General features: G+C 44.7%; 1 protein-coding gene across 1 annotated transcript; it reads left to right on the forward strand.

Annotated features, from left to right (window-relative positions):
- The first annotated feature begins 548 nt into the window (after positions 1 to 548).
- Positions 549 to 10168, forward strand: GGCT (gamma-glutamylcyclotransferase). Its single transcript, XM_062621308.1, has 4 exons — positions 549 to 695; positions 3500 to 3645; positions 6676 to 6811; positions 8773 to 10168. Exons 1-4 carry the CDS (start codon positions 549 to 551, stop codon positions 8920 to 8922), a joined length of 579 nt encoding a protein of 192 aa, XP_062477292.1. The 3' UTR covers positions 8923 to 10168.
- Positions 10169 to 16634: the final 6466 nt, after the last annotated feature.

Genomic DNA, 16634 nt, shown 5'->3' on the forward strand with positions numbered 1-16634 from the left:
CCTCTGTCTAGATTATAGATGGGTTTGGTTTGGAACGGACCTTAAAGCTCTTCTGTTCCAACCCCTGCCACGGGTAGAGACACCTTCCACTAGAGCAGCTTGCTCCAAGCCCCTGTGTCCAACCTGCCCTTGAATACTGCCAGGGATGGGGCAGCCACAGCCTCTCTGGGCACCCTCGCAGTGAAGTATTTCTTCCTGCTGTCCAATCTCAGTCTCCCCTCTGGCAGGTTCAAGCCATTCCCCTTGTCCTGTCCCTGCAGGCCCTTGTCCCAAGCCCCTCTCCAGGTTTCCTGTAACCCCTTCAGGCACTGGAAGCTGCTCTAAGGTGTCCCCAGGACGACGGGAACGCGCCTTGCTCTCCATCACTGCCCCCGGGGAGCGCGCACGCCGCACCCCACAACTACCGCCACCGCCATCCCGCGGGTCGCTCTCACGTGACTACGGTAGCAGCGATGGGGGCGTGGCACGCCGGTGACCCGCCAATGGCGAGCGGCGGGAAGGGGGGGCTTAAAGCGGCAGCGCGGGGGGGCCCGGCTGGCAGCGCAGGGATGGAGCCGGGTGTCGGTACCGGTACCGAGCAGGGGAACGGCGGCCGCTGCTGCTTCCTGTACTACGCGTACGGCAGCAACTTGCTGCGGGAGCGGCTGCTGCTGAGCAACCCCTCGGCGGCGCTGTACGGCCTGGCACGCCTGCAGGTGTGTGCGGGGAGCGGGGCCTGGCTCTGCTGCGGGGGGGGGGGTCCGGTGCTGCGGGACAGCCGATCCCTCCAGCCGGGGACGGGGGAGGTCACTGGGCTGCAAGTGGTGGCGTTAGTCCTGCCTTTGGGGGTATCTCCCTGCGTTTAGGCACGTCTGTCGTGGTGCCAGCCGCGACCCGGCGTGTAAAGAGCTGTGAGCCTGAGCACGTTGAGTTGCAGGTGGTAGCTGGGTTTCTGGCAGTTCTAAAAGGATGCTGCTTCACTTTTAAACCAGGAGTCCTCCTTCCCCTCTGCCACACTGGGTACAAGTGAGAAGCCTTTCCCGTGCCGTGTGTGGAGTGGGATGCAAGCTGTCCTCAGTAGCTGGCTCCTTCCTATGCCCTGGCTGTTCTCCCCCTGGCTGGGGTTATTAAGTGGTAGTACATCAGCTTGGCTTTAGGAGACTTGGAAATACGAGCTTATGGTCGTTAAGTTGATGTAGAGCTTTGTACAACTGGAAGGATCCTTGGGGAAGCAGAGCATCGATTGATGCCACTTAAGGATGACTTGAAGGTTCTCTTGGGGTAACTGGTAGGAAATGATCTATGTGAGAGTGAGTGAAGAAGTTCCAAAAGCTTGTCGTTAATAACCTCCCTGTAGTCAGGTACTTGGTGTCTCTTGGAACTATCAACCGGGCAACTGAGGCATGTTCCTATGAAGTGTGAGGTGCGTAGAGGTACCACTGAGGAACTGAACGTGTTGAGAGCCCAGCACCTTGCAGGATCAGCTGTGGAAGGTGAGGAGGAAAGCAGCAGCAATAGTGTGCTTACCTTGGAATAAAAGAAAGCCCTATGCTTCAGCTTTCCTTTTGGGTTTTGGGTGGATTTCCAGGTGACACGTTTGTCACACTGCAGGACAGCCAGGCACTTTCTTTTTTTGGCCAGCCTCTGAGTGCCATGCTCCCTGTTAACACCGGGTGACTTTGCTCCCTTGCTTCGAGCTGGAAAGCCACTGAGGTTTGGGAGTGAGAAAGTGTGCAAAGGTTGGAGCTGATTTCTGTTAATTGCCCTATGGTAGGACCATGTTGGCTTAAAAAAGGAAAACCAACCTGTAAACAGAATATTTTCGCTGCTGAACTACAGTATTCAATTAACTTCCCTCTGGTTTTACTTCCTGAAGCTTTGTTAATCTTCAGCCAAAAGCTGTAAGGAATGGGATGCATAACATGCACAGAAAGGGTATTACACTGGTACGTAGAAGAAGGGCCAAAGACCAGGCTCTTGACCCAAGAAAGTATGTAATGTGTTTGTTCCCTCTGCCCTGCAGTGCTTGCTGCAGTTGCCACACAGCATAACATCAGGTTTCCTGCTTCTGGTTCCAGAGCTAACCGCTCTATTCCTGTACAGTCTCTCTCGCCCTTTTTGGGATGTTACCCGATGGTTTATACACCCCCTTGCAGGCATTCAGTGTGGGTCAGGCCAGGAAAACATCACTGAAAGGATAAAACAAAAATGGTTGCTGATCAGTGCTGTTCTGTGTGTGAGCCTCCAACTGCTCAACTTCTGCAAACTTCTTTCCTATATCTCTTAGGGTATATTACACGAAAGCAACATGTCTCAGAAAGCAAATATTAATATGTACAAACATGTACTTCAAACTAAACTTCTAGCTCAAAGAGGGTGAATATGAGAAATAAAGCTGTGGGGTTGTGAAGGTTTGGGATTTATTTTTGTTGTCATTGTGGTTAAGCAGGAAGTCTTCTGTAAAAGTTGTTGGTGTGGGGTTTCTTTTGCTTTCCCTTTTCTACTGCTAGGGAAGGATCCACAAACTGGCTAACAAGTAGGAGAGGAAAGGTAGTGTACGGAGCCAGATGGGAAATTACTCTGGTAAAATGCAAGAACCTGTTACTCTCTTTTGTCTCTATAGTAATATGTGATATTATTTGTAAGAAGGAGATACTCCATTTCTAAAAGAATGTTTCAACTTCAGGTGTTTAAATACTGTAGAATTGCAGAATAAGCTCACTCAAGGAGGTGAGCTTATTCCTTATTCAAGGAATGCAGAATAAGCTCACTGCACCATCATATAGAAATACCCAGGAACATTTCAGTGGAGTGATGGCCCAAAACACTGGAAAATGCACAGGATGGTGCATGAAGACAAGATCCAAAGTTCACCGTCTTGTGGGCTTCTTTACCCTCACTCTTTTCCTGGACCCTGCGTGGTAGCATTTAAGTCTTGTAACTGCACCAAAAGGTGCACAGGGGTGGGCACTGGGTGGGCATGCCTTCTGAGGAATGAGAAGAAGGCAGTAGTCCGTTCCTTTCTCCATGGCACACCTCAGCTGAGGGCCCTTCAGATTGCCTAACAGGAAGAACAGCGGCAATCCTGTCACTGCCAACTTGGACAAAAGTCAAGCTGACTTCAGCGGTACTGTGTTTACTGCACAGTGGGGTGTGTGTGCTGCTCCTGATAAAGGGTTACCTCTGCTTTCTTCTCATTAGCTCATATTTAGGCCAGACTACTGAGAGGTTTGCATTGATCCAGGTCTCAGCAGACCAAGACTTTTATCAGCAGTGCTCTCTGCCAGATCTCTCTCCCCTTTGTCCTAAGGCTGCTCTTTCTTATGGGGAGGTGAAAAAGTAGCTGACTATAGCCCCTTGTGAGATGGGAGCTGGATCAGATCCCACCCGTCCATTCCTCCTTCTGTGGGTTCAACTGACTACTCACGGATTCTCCTTTAGCTGCCCCATTCATGTCAAGATTACCCAACAGCCCTTGCCTTAAGTGGAAATTGATTCTCTGCATTGGTTTCATTTGCAGGATTTTAAGCTCGAGTTTGGCCATCATCAAGGCAGGACGAGTTCTGTCTGGCATGGAGGTACAGCTACCATTGTTCAGAGCCCTGGAGACGAAGTATGGGGAATAGTGTGGAAAATGAACACTAGCAATTTAAGTTCACTGGATAAGTAGGTGACTTAACTTTTGCTGTCTTCTACTTTAGAGAGCAGTTGAAAAGTGGTAGTTAATTTTTGGTGAAGAGCTGTGTGGAAGCGTTGGTGTGGGGATCAAAAAGGTGCTTTGGACTTTAGTATGTGAATTTCACTTCATAGTATGTGTACTGACTTCTAATACAACTGGGGATAAAATGGCTTTGTTTTTAACACAGGGGTATTTTCATAAGATGTGGACCTTGATTTGGAGCCGATACATTGGTCAGGCTCCTTTTTTTAACCCCTGACCTTACAATGTCCCATAATGACTCTTAACTCTTTTATTTGTGGTGTAGCACTTCTCCCATTGCTTTAGGGAGAGTTTCCTTTGAGACTGATACCAATTTCTATCTCTAGACATCTGTAGTCTCCAGATGTAGTGAAAAGGAAAGGCTGAGGATAAGGCTTTGCAGAAGAGAAGGGGATCTTTAATAAAGGCAGTGGGACCTTTTGAGGAGTTTATTTTACATGTCTTCTAAGGAGTCAAACTTTTGTGAACTCGAGGTACAACCAAGCAGGGAGCTGTTTCTCCCACTGAATGGGAGAGGCTGTCTTCACCACTGCAGTGCATGGTGGAGAATGTTCTGCCTGTGCCTGATAATTAAAACAAGTTTTAGGCAACCTAAGCAAGTTGGTCCCAGGCTGAAGTCTAGAGGACCACATGGGCAAACAAATCCAGGTGTGTAGCATAATTTCTTGCAGCATTTAAGGCAGGATTTAGAACTTAATCTCCAAAATTTTAGCTGGTGTCATGTGCTTATTGCAGCTTTTGGGATGCGCCTGCCCAGCACAGTGCTTCAGGTGTACAAGGATAGTTTGTTCAGAGCCGTTCATCACCATCAGTTAAATCCAGTAAAAATCTGGGCTTGTGAGGCTAAGAAAGCAGGGCATATTAAACCCACTGAAAGCACTACATTAATACAGTTCTCCTGCCTGTGGTAGTGTTGCAGTTTTGGTTATGGCTGTACCATGCTGTGTAGACATGTCCTTATAACCTTGGCCATGGAACTTGGAAGTTCAAACTTGCTTTTGATTGCCTACAGAGAACCTGAAACACAACAGAAACTGTTGCCCAAGTTCTGTTAGCACACCATGGGAATGGGAAGTCTCAGCACTCTCATGTCCTGGTTAGGAGTGTTAGTCCTAAGCAGGAGGGCATCTACTTGGTATGCTTATGGTTGGAGAGAGCATCACATATCCCTGCTTTATGATCTCCTGAGTTCCCCCTATGTTGCATACACTAGCACTTACCTTCTGCCCCTGTTTCTGCTGACCTTTACTTAAATTTCCTCATTTACCATGCTTTCCTAAAGCATAAACTTTCACCAGTGTAAAAAGCCTGTCTGGTAGCATCTGCTTTGATAGTAGCACTGTGTTTCCCCAATTTATGGGGACGTTGTTCTGTATTTCAATTTCTAGAAGTTTTGTTTAAATACTGTAGAATTGCAGATCCCTGGCATTTCTTTGACAGGACATAAACTTTAATGCTGGCTAAGACGCTAGAGACTTCAGTGCTGTAACGTCACCAGAAACTGCAGGATGGACACTAGCATTAAAGAATGCTTTTTTTTCCAGCTGCCTCATTGATGTCACAAAGGTGAACTGGAAATGGAAGGAAATAAGATGTGTTCTTGGCTTTTAAAGCGTTAGTTGATAGTTCTTCTAAGGACTGCTCTAATCAACTCAAATGAGTTTGCATGTGTCCCTGCTGAGGGTCGTGGGATTCTCTGGCTGTGCACAAACAGATATATTTGTAAGTTCTTCAAGTTATTTCCTGAAATCTCCATGGATCAAGAAAAAAAAATAAAAAAATCACTGTTTCCTTCCTTCCTTTTTCTTCCTCCCCAGTCTGGATAAAGAGGTCTGTCCTTGTTATCCAGAAGCAGAGGAAGGAATGTGTAATTGATGCTGCATGTAGTTAGGTGAATTTCTAGTAAAACCATGTAATATACAGAAAAGAAATATGGGAGAGGAATCTTTTGCTTAGATGGCCGAAGTCTTTCGCTTCAAATGCGTTTTGGTGCCGTCTTATGGTCAGATTTATTTTGCTGGGTTTTTTTGTCCTCTATTTCACACAGAGGTTACAGACTAAATCATGACTTTTCCTTATATATCATAGCAGTCGATCTCTTCTGTGAATGTTCCTTCACTGTACTGTTTTTCTTGCTCTTCACACCCAACTGACTGACTTTGCAGTCTTTGTAGACTTTGAATCTGTAGTTAGCTTCCAGTATCTACTTGCGCTTAACCTAATTACTTGCATAAGATGGCCTGTGTTGTGTGTGTTAACTTGAAATGAAAGATAAGTTGTCAGAATGATATTTTGATGAGCAGCATTAAAACCCATATTATCACTCGCATCTAAAGGTGGCTAAACGGTAAATGGTTAAAGTAGCCTTGGTTTTGAGTTTGGTTTTGTTTTCTTAAGACAGCATGGTTTTGCTAATGAAAAAATAACAAAATGGGGTTTGCCCTGATCTGACTCTTTGTTGCTGTACTGTAAGTCTGACACCAACTAAAAGGTGTCTTGGATTGTTCTTTGGAATGTGCATCACAAGAGTTGTATGAGTTTCCCCTTACTGAAATGTGACACAATGGGCAAGATAAAACTCTGCAATTGTTTCATTGTCTGAGCAGAAGGTAATGACTGGTATGTGCTGGCTCATTAATTCTGATACTCTTGGTTGTGTTTCCCTTGTAGATTACCAGATTTGCACAAGGAGTATTCTCTACCTTTGCAAGTAATCTTTCTTACAGGGATAAAATTATATAAGTGAATGCTACTGCTATTGTTGCTGCTTTAGAAATATTTTTGGCTATGAAACAAGTCTGCACAGAAAGTACTGGAAGATGTTTTGCTTTATTTGCTTTTCTTTAAGTCTGTTAACAGTGCAGACCAGGGTCCTGCCTTGAATTCTGTTATAATAAATGCAAATGTTTAATTGCAGAGTTTGTTTGAAAGCTATACCTGTTACTTGGCATGAAAGGAATATATGTCCTTTACAGGCAAGAGGGAGTTGAAGCTGGCATTTATGTCCCAATAGAAGTCAATGTCCAGACTCAAGCAGGAGAGGTACTGACCTGTCGGAGCTACCAGATGCAGGACTATGTCTGTGGTCCCCCTTCTCCTCAGTATAAAAAGGTAGGTATTGCATCACTGTAACTTTGGAAGAACTAATAAATATATAATGCAGCACTTCTGTCCTATTTAATAAATGTTAGTCATGCCTTCCATCCACTGTAAATAAAGGTATAACTTCATCCTTGAGCAATGTGTTGCTGTAATGATGCTCAGAGAGGATTGCTAGCTCTTAAAGGCCTGCTAAAACAGTTTTACTCTTTGGTTTAGTTACGTCTTGTATGAAGACTCTATTTAACTTGTGAATTAGTTACGACTGACACAGGGATTTCTGAAAGATGCTGTTTGTTGATATGCAGCAATTCTCCTTTTGAAAAATTAATGCACTGCACTAAAAAGACAGAGGGAAGCTTCTGTGGGGAGAATACAGCACCTGGTTTATAGTCTCAAGGGCACAGATTGTCTTGTGAAGTATCTCACTATCATTTAATACAGAAGTCCATCTGCCGCCTTTTAAAAGAGGCATCATCAGTATATCACAGGACTTCCAGCAAAACTGCAGAGCACTGCAGGCTTCCCACTTGATTGCTGGTGAGGCAGAAGTGTTTCAGCACTTCTGAAACACACTGGCTCTATAGAGACACGTGATCCAGTCACGCAGCAGGCCTGACCTGCTTAGCTTGTGGGATCTGATGTGGGCCTAGCCTCAGGTGGAATGACAGCATGTCTGGAATTCTGCAGCTATTAGCAACTGTAGATAGACATCACTGTAACGTGTTGACTTCTTCTACCAAAAGCAAAGCTTGAGCTTATTAAATCCCAAGTGTGCCGCTTCCTCTTAACTGAAGAACTCACTCTTGTGAATCAGCCTCCAGGAGCATAGCAGACACCACCTGCTGCAGGACTCTTGAAGAGAAAGCTTGCTTAGAAAGCAGGCTCTGCTACTTCACAGACCCCCTCCCTGCCAATCCACTTCATGTCAGGACAGATCTTTAGGGCTTTTCAGGGAATTTCAATAGTCTGCTGCTGTGCATCAGCTCTCACTAGTATGCTGTAAGAGCAGACCTCCAATAATGGCAACTTTATCTAGCTAAACACTCCCTCCTGCTGTTGTCAGGGTCAGTTTTTAGTCCTCCTCTTCCCCCATGCCCCAAGCTTTTATTTGCTTAAGGGGGCTAAAAATTTAGTACAGGTGACAGCATCAACACACAGTGATCAGCACCCATCTACTGATGTGCATTTTCTGTGGCAAAGGTCATCCTTTCTAGACAACTCATCCTTGAATTTCCTGGATGTTGAATGCATGAAAGAATATTTACAATAGTGTCAGCTATTAAAACCTGTGTGTATATCTATTCATTGAGAACTTGCTGGTCTCTTTCAAGTGTGGGTTCCTACAGCTTCCTCTTTTCCTCTCACTGACCCTTTTCTCTAGCACTAATGCTTAGGTTTATTTTGTATGTAGAAGGAAAGCTATGATAACAAACCCTAAGGAATCTGGGCTTTTGCATTAAACCAAGTTTCTGTTACTGCTGCAACCTATCTAGGTACTCACTGCTGTGGTTTGAACAGCAGAGTTTGAAAAAACAACTTCCCTAATACACACTGCTTCTCACTCAGAAGAGATATTAAGGCTGGCTAAAGGCATAGAAAGTAGTTCTTATTCTCACTCAAAAGAATGGAATAACTGAATTAACAGCCTAATTGTACAGTCTTGTATAATTATAGATTGTAGAGTACAACAGTGGAGATTGTGGACTACTTGTGTAAGTATTGAGATTTCAGAATCTTAGGGGTTTGTCTTAGTGTAGTTACCAGCCTTTTCAGCAACATTTTGTTGCTGTTACTAAGGTCTTCAGTGGTCTTCCAGAAGCCTTTGGCTATCTTTAGGTACAAATGGCATTATTTGGGATTAATTCTCTTGTTACCCTAAGTAGTTCCTCCCATACAAGTAAGTTTGGAGGAGTTTGTTGTTCCTAACGCTATTATTGAAGGCTTTCTCTTTTTATTTCCTTTGATTATAGGTTATCTGTATGGGTGCAAAACAGAATGGCTTGCCAACTGACTATCAGAAGAAATTAGAAGCTATTGAAACTAATAACTATGCAGGGCCAGTGCCAATCATGGAAAAAATTGAAGCTGCTATTAAAGAAAAGGAAAAAGACTCTGCATAGAATACCTCTGCACTTGCTTGGCCATTCACCTTCATTTAGATCTCTCTCATCACTCTGCTGATCAGCAGTTGATTTATTTATCCAGGAAAGATGAGTTTGCTCTGCATCTACATCAGACACAATTTGCAGTCTGGTGACACCCTGACATTGGTAACTTCTTTGCTTTGTATAGCTTGAGTACCTGCTGAAGTTGTTGCAGATGTAGACATTCTGTAATTGTCATGCTGTGCTGCACACAAATCTGTGCTTCATGTCCCATTTACTGGCCTTTCTAAAAGAAAAAGGCCATCTTGATGAGTATATTTGTTGCCTTCTGAGGAGTAAGGGCTGCAGGATCAGGCCCTTTGTTCTTCAGTACTGTGTACACTAGTGTCAAGACTTTCAAAGATTTGTTAGATGCAAAGTAGACTCAGACTCCAAACCGAGACTAAACTCTTTCCTCTGCTGCTTCTCTTGATGGTTTAAAGGCCAAGCTACCTAAAGCTATGGACTTCCTGTTTCTGTTTATATAGTTAACATAGAAAAGTAATGGTATTTTTAAACTATTTCCATGTTTGTAAGTGTTAGTCCAAAAGGCAACCCAGCCCTGAAGACGGCATTTGGCAAAGGATCTCATCCAAAGTCTAATGGCTGTCTACTTTCTATGCACAGTAATAGGTTAGGTATAACCAACAAATTTTAAAGAATTCATTTTAGTTAGATAATTCTAAGGGTTTTTTAAAAGACCTTTTTGACTGGCCTGGTGCTATCTAAGCCTTGCTCTCACTTCCAGTGAAATCAGGAAGTCCCCTGTGACTGCTAGTGCATTCGTGCCATGGTTTTGCTTGTCTGTTAAACCCCAGATGAAGAGACCTGGCCTCTTCCCCACCACCAGCGTTGACAACCTTCTGCAACACTGGAAGCTTTTGCAAGGTTTAGAGTACTTACCTTCATGGCACTTGGCAACCCCTGGAGTTAACCTGTGGGGAGCAAGGCAAAACTGACACCCAGAAAGATGTCAAACAACTGAACTTTGGCTTATCTTCTGTACAGTGTGTTTTGTGGTTGCTCTCTTAAGGTACAGAGGGATGTAAGAGATAACCAGTGTCACTGTGTGACTGCTTTGATAAACAAATGACAAAGTAATGTCTTCTCTGCATAAACTGTTATGTGTGTTTTCAAAGTTGGGCACTGTGTCTGCAGCAAAACACAGTCCTTTGAGTGCTGGCAGTGTCTAGTCTGAGTAAATAAAGCTGCAGTTACCAAACCTCTCGCTGTTCAGTGCGTGCTTCAAGAGTACCAGTGTTGCACATGCAAGTTACATGGAAAGGTAACTGAAACTTCTGTTGGTTGTGTGTTTTAATGGATGTAATTTCAGTAGGGAGGGCATGATCATTAATTTGAAGTATAATTTTTCATATATAAATAAATGTATTAAATAAACGGTATATAGAGGGTGGCTACAACAGAAACAGACTCCCTTTTTTACAAGGAGTCACAAGATGAGTGGTAATGGACAAAAATCCCTCCTAGAGGGATTCTGACTGTACAAAGAGGAAGATGATTCATCAGCCATTGGAATAACTGCCCCAAGGAAGTGCTGGACTCCCCAGCACTGGATACTTTGAAGATTAGGCTGATATTTAGGGCATATTTGCTGAGAAGGGCTGGACCAGATGATCCTTGAGAGCCCTTCCAACCTGGGGTTCTGTGATCAGCACCAATCCTGCTTTATCCTTACCACACGCAGTTGGGCTTTTGAACTCTTAAATGGGTGTTTTACCCTTGCGAGAAGCAAGTGGAAATCAATCTCCTGACTGCCTCCATGGGGGCTATTGACAGAAGGTGCCTCCTCTTGAGGGAAACAGGGCCCCTGAGGGCAGGTGGGGGCCCCCGAGGAGGCCTTCGGCCATGCCGGTGTGGGGAGGGAAAGCCGGTGCCCGTGAGGGGAAGCGGCCTTCGGCCATGCCTGCGTGAGGAGGAGCCGCTCCCTGCCACAGCGGAGAGACCACGGCTGGGGCGGGAGCTCCTCCCCGGGGGGAAGCACCCATGGGCCGGCTCCTCCTCTTGCCTGCGTCCCTTGGCCGCCGCGGTGAGTGCAGGGGAAGGGCCAGGGCCGGAGGAGGGTCGTGTGGCTGCTGCCCGCCCCGGTCGCGACGGGCGGCCGGTTGTGTGGGGAGGGGGTGGCCGCCATGTCGTGAGGGGCGGGCGGCGCGGAGGAGCCATGAGGTAGGGGAGGCGGGAGAGGCTGCAGGGGCAAGGCAAAGTTTGTGCGTTCTGTAAAGCAAAGTTTCTCTCTTACCTTCTGAGGTGGAAGGAGAAGAGCTGCGGCTCCTGCCGGGCTCTGCGGGTGGGTGGACTCGCCGCGCTCCCGAATTGAATTTGAGGCTTTTTGGTGTTTCCGTAGCAGGGGCTCCTTCCGCCTCTGAGGTGGAGGCTGCCGAGGGGCAGGCAGGCAGAGGGTGAGGAGCGGCCGGGACCCGCAGCCGTGTCCCCGGTGAGGAAAACAGCGCCTTCATGGGAGATCCAGCAAGGCTGATAATGAGTCGTCAGTTCCAGATGCTGGCCCGTGGTGCAGCTTTCCCGAAGGAAAAGCCGGTTAACGCTGTCTGCCCTGGGGTAGCGGGGCAGTTCCCCCTCGGGACCCCGCTTTGCTGGGTGGATGGATGTCAAGGCACAAGTCAAGGTGGTGGTGGTGGTGGTGGTGGGCAGGTGGAGGGGCTGTAGCTGATGAGGTTGGCTGTTGGTGACCACCAGAGCGATGTCCGACATCCGTGAGGATCCGAGTGCATCAGTTGCAGCTTCAGGTTGCTGCAGGTTGAATGTAAAGGCAGTATATGATAGTAGAAAAGCAGTTCCAGCTTGTTCCCTTCCTCCTCCATCTCTTAATAAAATCCCTGAGGTTTCTCCCATTGAAGGAATTTTCCTTTGCTTTTTAGTAGTGGGTCCTTATTTGTTGAACTTTTCCCACCAGAATGGAGTTATCCGGAATGTTTTTGACAGGGGCTTGCTAATTCTTCCCAACACTGTATACAAAGTTGTTTCTTTAGGCTTTTAGGAAATACAGCAGCAAAACTGTGAGGGATTTGGGTATTTTTGTAAAAAGCCTGTGCCTTTTAAGCAAAACCTTGTCAGTTTACTGCGTGGAGGCAGAGGTAATTCCTTCTGTTTCCATGTACATCTGTGGCTCTTCAGGCAGCTAGGGATGGCTATAAAAGCTTATGCTATTGTCAGAGAGGGGGGGATCGCTGAAACATGCTGATCTTGGGGACCCCAGAGCGAAAAATCACAGGCGTTGTAATGGATTTAGAGCAGTGTGATGGTAATGTATGGGTCCCAGGGCACTTATTGACGTACACAGCATCAGTGATGATGGCTAGACAGAGATTGTAAATGGGGACTCCGAACAAGCTCTACCAATGCACCATTTCTGCTGTAAAAAGGCTGGGTTTTTAGTACCTCTGGGAATACATAGAATCACTGTTCATCAAGACATACAGACCTTTTGCTCCTGTTTCCTACACGTTTTTTACTGTTCTTGAACTATGTAAAATAGTTTTAAGTTCTTTTAAAAGTGAGAGCTGCTGTGTGGAAATCTATTCTGCCTTATTCATTTGTTACAGGCCAGCTGCTGTGGCACACATGAAATAAGACGTGGAGAATCAGTTTCTTGCTATGACTGGGAGAAACAGAAAACGTTGAGTTTACGTTGGCCTGAGTCTAATTTACCATTATTGACGAGAAAGCGTGACAAAGTCTGCAGTTCTCTTGCTTGTACTGACCTGCAGTGGGGTGGCTGGCACTGTAAACCAGCTTTCCTCGGGAAGCAAATCTGAGTTGGAGACACAAACAGCAGAGTTTCATTTTAAATGGGGCACTATTTTCATACAGCCACCTCTCAAAGAGTCATTACATTTTGAATACTACAGGTGGAAGGCTATGCCAACAGGGGCTCCCTAGCCCTGGGCTGGCACTGGGGTTTGTGTGTGTGCTTTGCTGTTTGCTAGAGATGGCTGTTAAGTGCTGTAGAAGTCCTGAAGGTGTTCCAGCTACTGGCTGTGGTTAACCAGTTATGTGCCTTAGGACTTTGTTTCACAGGCAATTTAGGGGAGCAGTTTTTATCAGAATAGCAAGACTACAGAAGAAGTGGTATTCACTGAGTTTTCAGCTCTTCAGGAATATTCTAGTTTGGTCTTAAACGAGCTGCTTCAAAAGACAGTGAATTAATTTGCTCCTTGTATTGCCTTCACTGCTTCATCCTACTCACTCTTTTTGGGAGCAACTGTCTCGATTAGGAGTAAATTCCCCAGTTTACCCCAAAGTGGAAATGTTTTTAGCTATTCTTTAAGATTCTTCAGCCCTTTATCTACAGCATTTACGTTTGGTAAGACCTTGTTGTGATAAAATCGCAGAGGACTTGCACTGGAAAGTGAACAGGACAGCAGTTTTGGTTAGGAGAAGAGCAAGGAGATCTTAGTGAAAAGAGGATGTGAGAAGGGCAATGCCAGGAAAGATATAAATGTACATATGCTTGCACAATGCTGAGAAGAGAGAAGTCAGAAGAACCACCAGATGAAAGTGCTAGTACCTTCATGCAGAGGCCATCAGCACCGCTGCAGCTTGTTGACATGGATTATACAAAACCTTGCTGTGAGCACTGATACTTTAGTGTACCTCTTACTATGACAAATTTGATTTCTCTTTTTTCCCTCCTTATTCCTGGCCTTATCACCATCTTGCTTCCTTGTATTCCTTTGTATTTCTCAGTTATACAGGCTTATGCTGTGCATCTCTTGCCACACTTGCTGTTGCTTCTCACATCACTTCAGTCCCCACTGGGTTTCATTTGGCCAGGGCCGTGTCTTCTCTCTCTTCTTGGCCTTTACAACTGATGAGTGAGCTCTCTGTTCTCTGGTTCTTTTTAATTCCTGGTAGTCTCTGTCTGTCTTGTTTGTGATGTTTTATGAAGGATTGTAAGAGCCTTAAGGTGGCTTTCAGAAAAATGATTGCATTCATAAGCCCTTTCAGAAATGGAACAGTTCCAGAAATCGTAGAATCATAAATGGTGGATGTTCTTAGACCTTATCAGTGAACTCAGGTGCCTCACATCAATGTATGTCTGTCTTTTCTAATAGCCTTCTAATGACTGATGCCACATCAGTCACAAGAATTGCACTAAAATTGAATCCAGCATCTGGAGTGCCCAAAATAAGGCAATGAACGCCATATGCACTATAAGCAAGGAGATGCTTTCAGCACATGTTTAAAAGCTGCAGAAGCATTTACCTTTAAACATACCAGATGTGTAACCCAGCACTGTAAAACAAACAGATCGTTTAACAAGAGACTTAGTACTTTGTAACCTTGGGGATCCTGCATTGAAAAGACTCATGTTAAAGCATGATGGAAGTTCAGCTCTTCCCAGGAAGAGGCGTGATGGACTTGCAAGTAAGTTGGAGACTTCATGATTCAACACGTTGGCCTTATGTTTAAAAAAACACCACCAAAAAAAAACCCTAGCAAACCAGAACCGTATACATCAGAATTGTATGGCAGTGTGTTACTCTGATAGAACAAGCTCATTTCTCATGCTGATCAGGACTTTAGGTGCTGTTGCACCAAGAATTGGTACTGTAGGAAATTTTTGTGTTTACTTTCGTCTGAGCAGGACCTGAAGTTTCCTCATGGAGCTAATACATTTCACTACGAACATGCATGTACCTGCCTTGTTCTTAACTACATGTGGCAGGAAGTCTTTCTGTTCCAGCACTATTTAAGGTGTTCAGCCTCTCATCTGATGTGGCATTTTCCTAGTCTGTGGATGGTGGAAACTTCCATTGTTTCTTGTTAACAGACTGATGAAAATTACTGTTTTCTCCAGTACTGACTGACATGCATTTTTTTTTGCTTTAAAGTCAATATTGCCACTGAAAATACCACTGAGTACGTCATATGCACAGAATTTATATTGCCAGCTCTGACTTCCCTGCCTGACATTTTTGCTCTCTTCCCTTTTCTCCCCTGATGCTTAACCTTACTTTATATTCTTTTTGATTGCAGCTTTATATCTCCACTCTCTTACACCGGAGGCATTTCTGGGACCTTCTGATCTTTCCATGTTCTTGTCCTTTTCCTATATTTCTTTTTTTTTTCCTTTTCTTACCCTCTTTGTAGATGGATCTGAAGGAGTGAAGAAAATACTTCATTTGCTTTGTACACATAACAGCACTTTGGTTCATTATTATGGTTTCCTCAGTGTTCCTCAGTCCTTCTCACAAAGCTGGAAGAAAGAAAATATATTAGGATAATGTGGTCCTAGGATAACCAAAGCAAGCAGGGGAATGTTGGGTATTAAGATGTATTAAGATTTCTGTTGCCTGTATTTTAAGGTGACTGTCTCTTTAACTAAAAGGTTGCTAAAGGTTTAGATGTTTTCATGTAAATGATGTTTTCAACATTGTTTGGTCTTCATGATAGAGTTAATTTATGGAATGAACTTTCTCGAACAAAGAGATGTGCCAGTGTGACTTCTAGGAAGCTCAGTGACTCAGAAATCAGCCACTTCATCTGGTGGGTCATGTGAATGGTGTTATGAAAGGTTGATTTGTCTGAGGAGATGCAGTCACTTACTTATGTGGTAAGAAGGTCAGATCACTTGGTTACATTCCCTTTGGTTTAGAGAGTATTTCAGTTTTGGAGCTGGCTACAGTCCAGTTGGGAATTTGCATGGTCTCAGCCTTTGGAAGGCTCAGCTCTTAATGCAGTTATCTGCATCTGTACTGGTTAGCAACCATAAGTTATCACTGATTGGTCTCCTGAAATCAGAGGAACTAAGCTGGTTTGCCCTGACGTTTGTTGTTAAGTGTAGATAGGCAGTATCACTAAAATGCAGGAGTATAAAACCTATGCCCTTCTCCAGCATCAAGCAGGGGAAGCTAAACTGATGCAGGCTGCAGCTTCTGGTATGGAAACCCCATAGAAATGAGCTTGTTCCAGCAGCAGGTCACCTACAAGAATCTGTGAGCTGGCGGGGCTCAGTTCTAGCTTGTCAGGGCAGCGCAGGGAGTGTTTGGAAAGTTTGCCATCATTGTAAATGTCTTGGGAAACTGTGTGAATTTTGTAGCAGCAGAGCTGGCACCTTTACAGAATTGTTGAACAAGAACTTTGTGTTCTGTTTTTGTTAATATGACAGTGATCAGAACTAAACTTTCTTCCAAATAACCCTTGTCCTGGTGAAAGCAGCGCATTTTACCTGTTACTGGATGGTGCCAGTAATTTGTGTTCATCATGCAAATTCTCACAGTCTGTGTGGAGGTGATTCAGTTGTGATCTTGCAAAAACCTGCTTTTTGCATGGGAAATTGTATGTGCAAGGTTCATACCTAAATTAACTTATTGTTGACTTATAATTACAATATAACTTCATGCCTGATGTATTAACTGCAATTAAAGCAAGTTTAGTAATGCAATAGAATGCGGACCAGTCTGATCCCAATTCCTATTTCTTTATGCCTTGTAAAAAAAATGGGAATAAATGGCCATCTACAAAGAGCTCCCAAGAGCTGGTGTGGAAAACCAGAGCATACACAGCATATATATAGACAAGGAGAGAGCATTCATGCTGAAGGGTATGGTTTCTAAACAACATCTCTATGTTGTTTAGAGGGTTTCCTGATCCCATAGCTGTCAGAGTTAGTGGTCACGTTGTGTCTCTAGGTGTATATACAGGGGCTG

The sequence above is a fragment of the Pezoporus occidentalis genome, unplaced genomic scaffold, assembly GCF_034315485.1.
Source record: "Pezoporus occidentalis ecotype Australia unplaced genomic scaffold, CSIRO_AGI_Poc_V1 ctg107, whole genome shotgun sequence".
NCBI classification, from domain to species: Eukaryota; Metazoa; Chordata; class Aves; order Psittaciformes; family Psittacidae; genus Pezoporus; species Pezoporus occidentalis.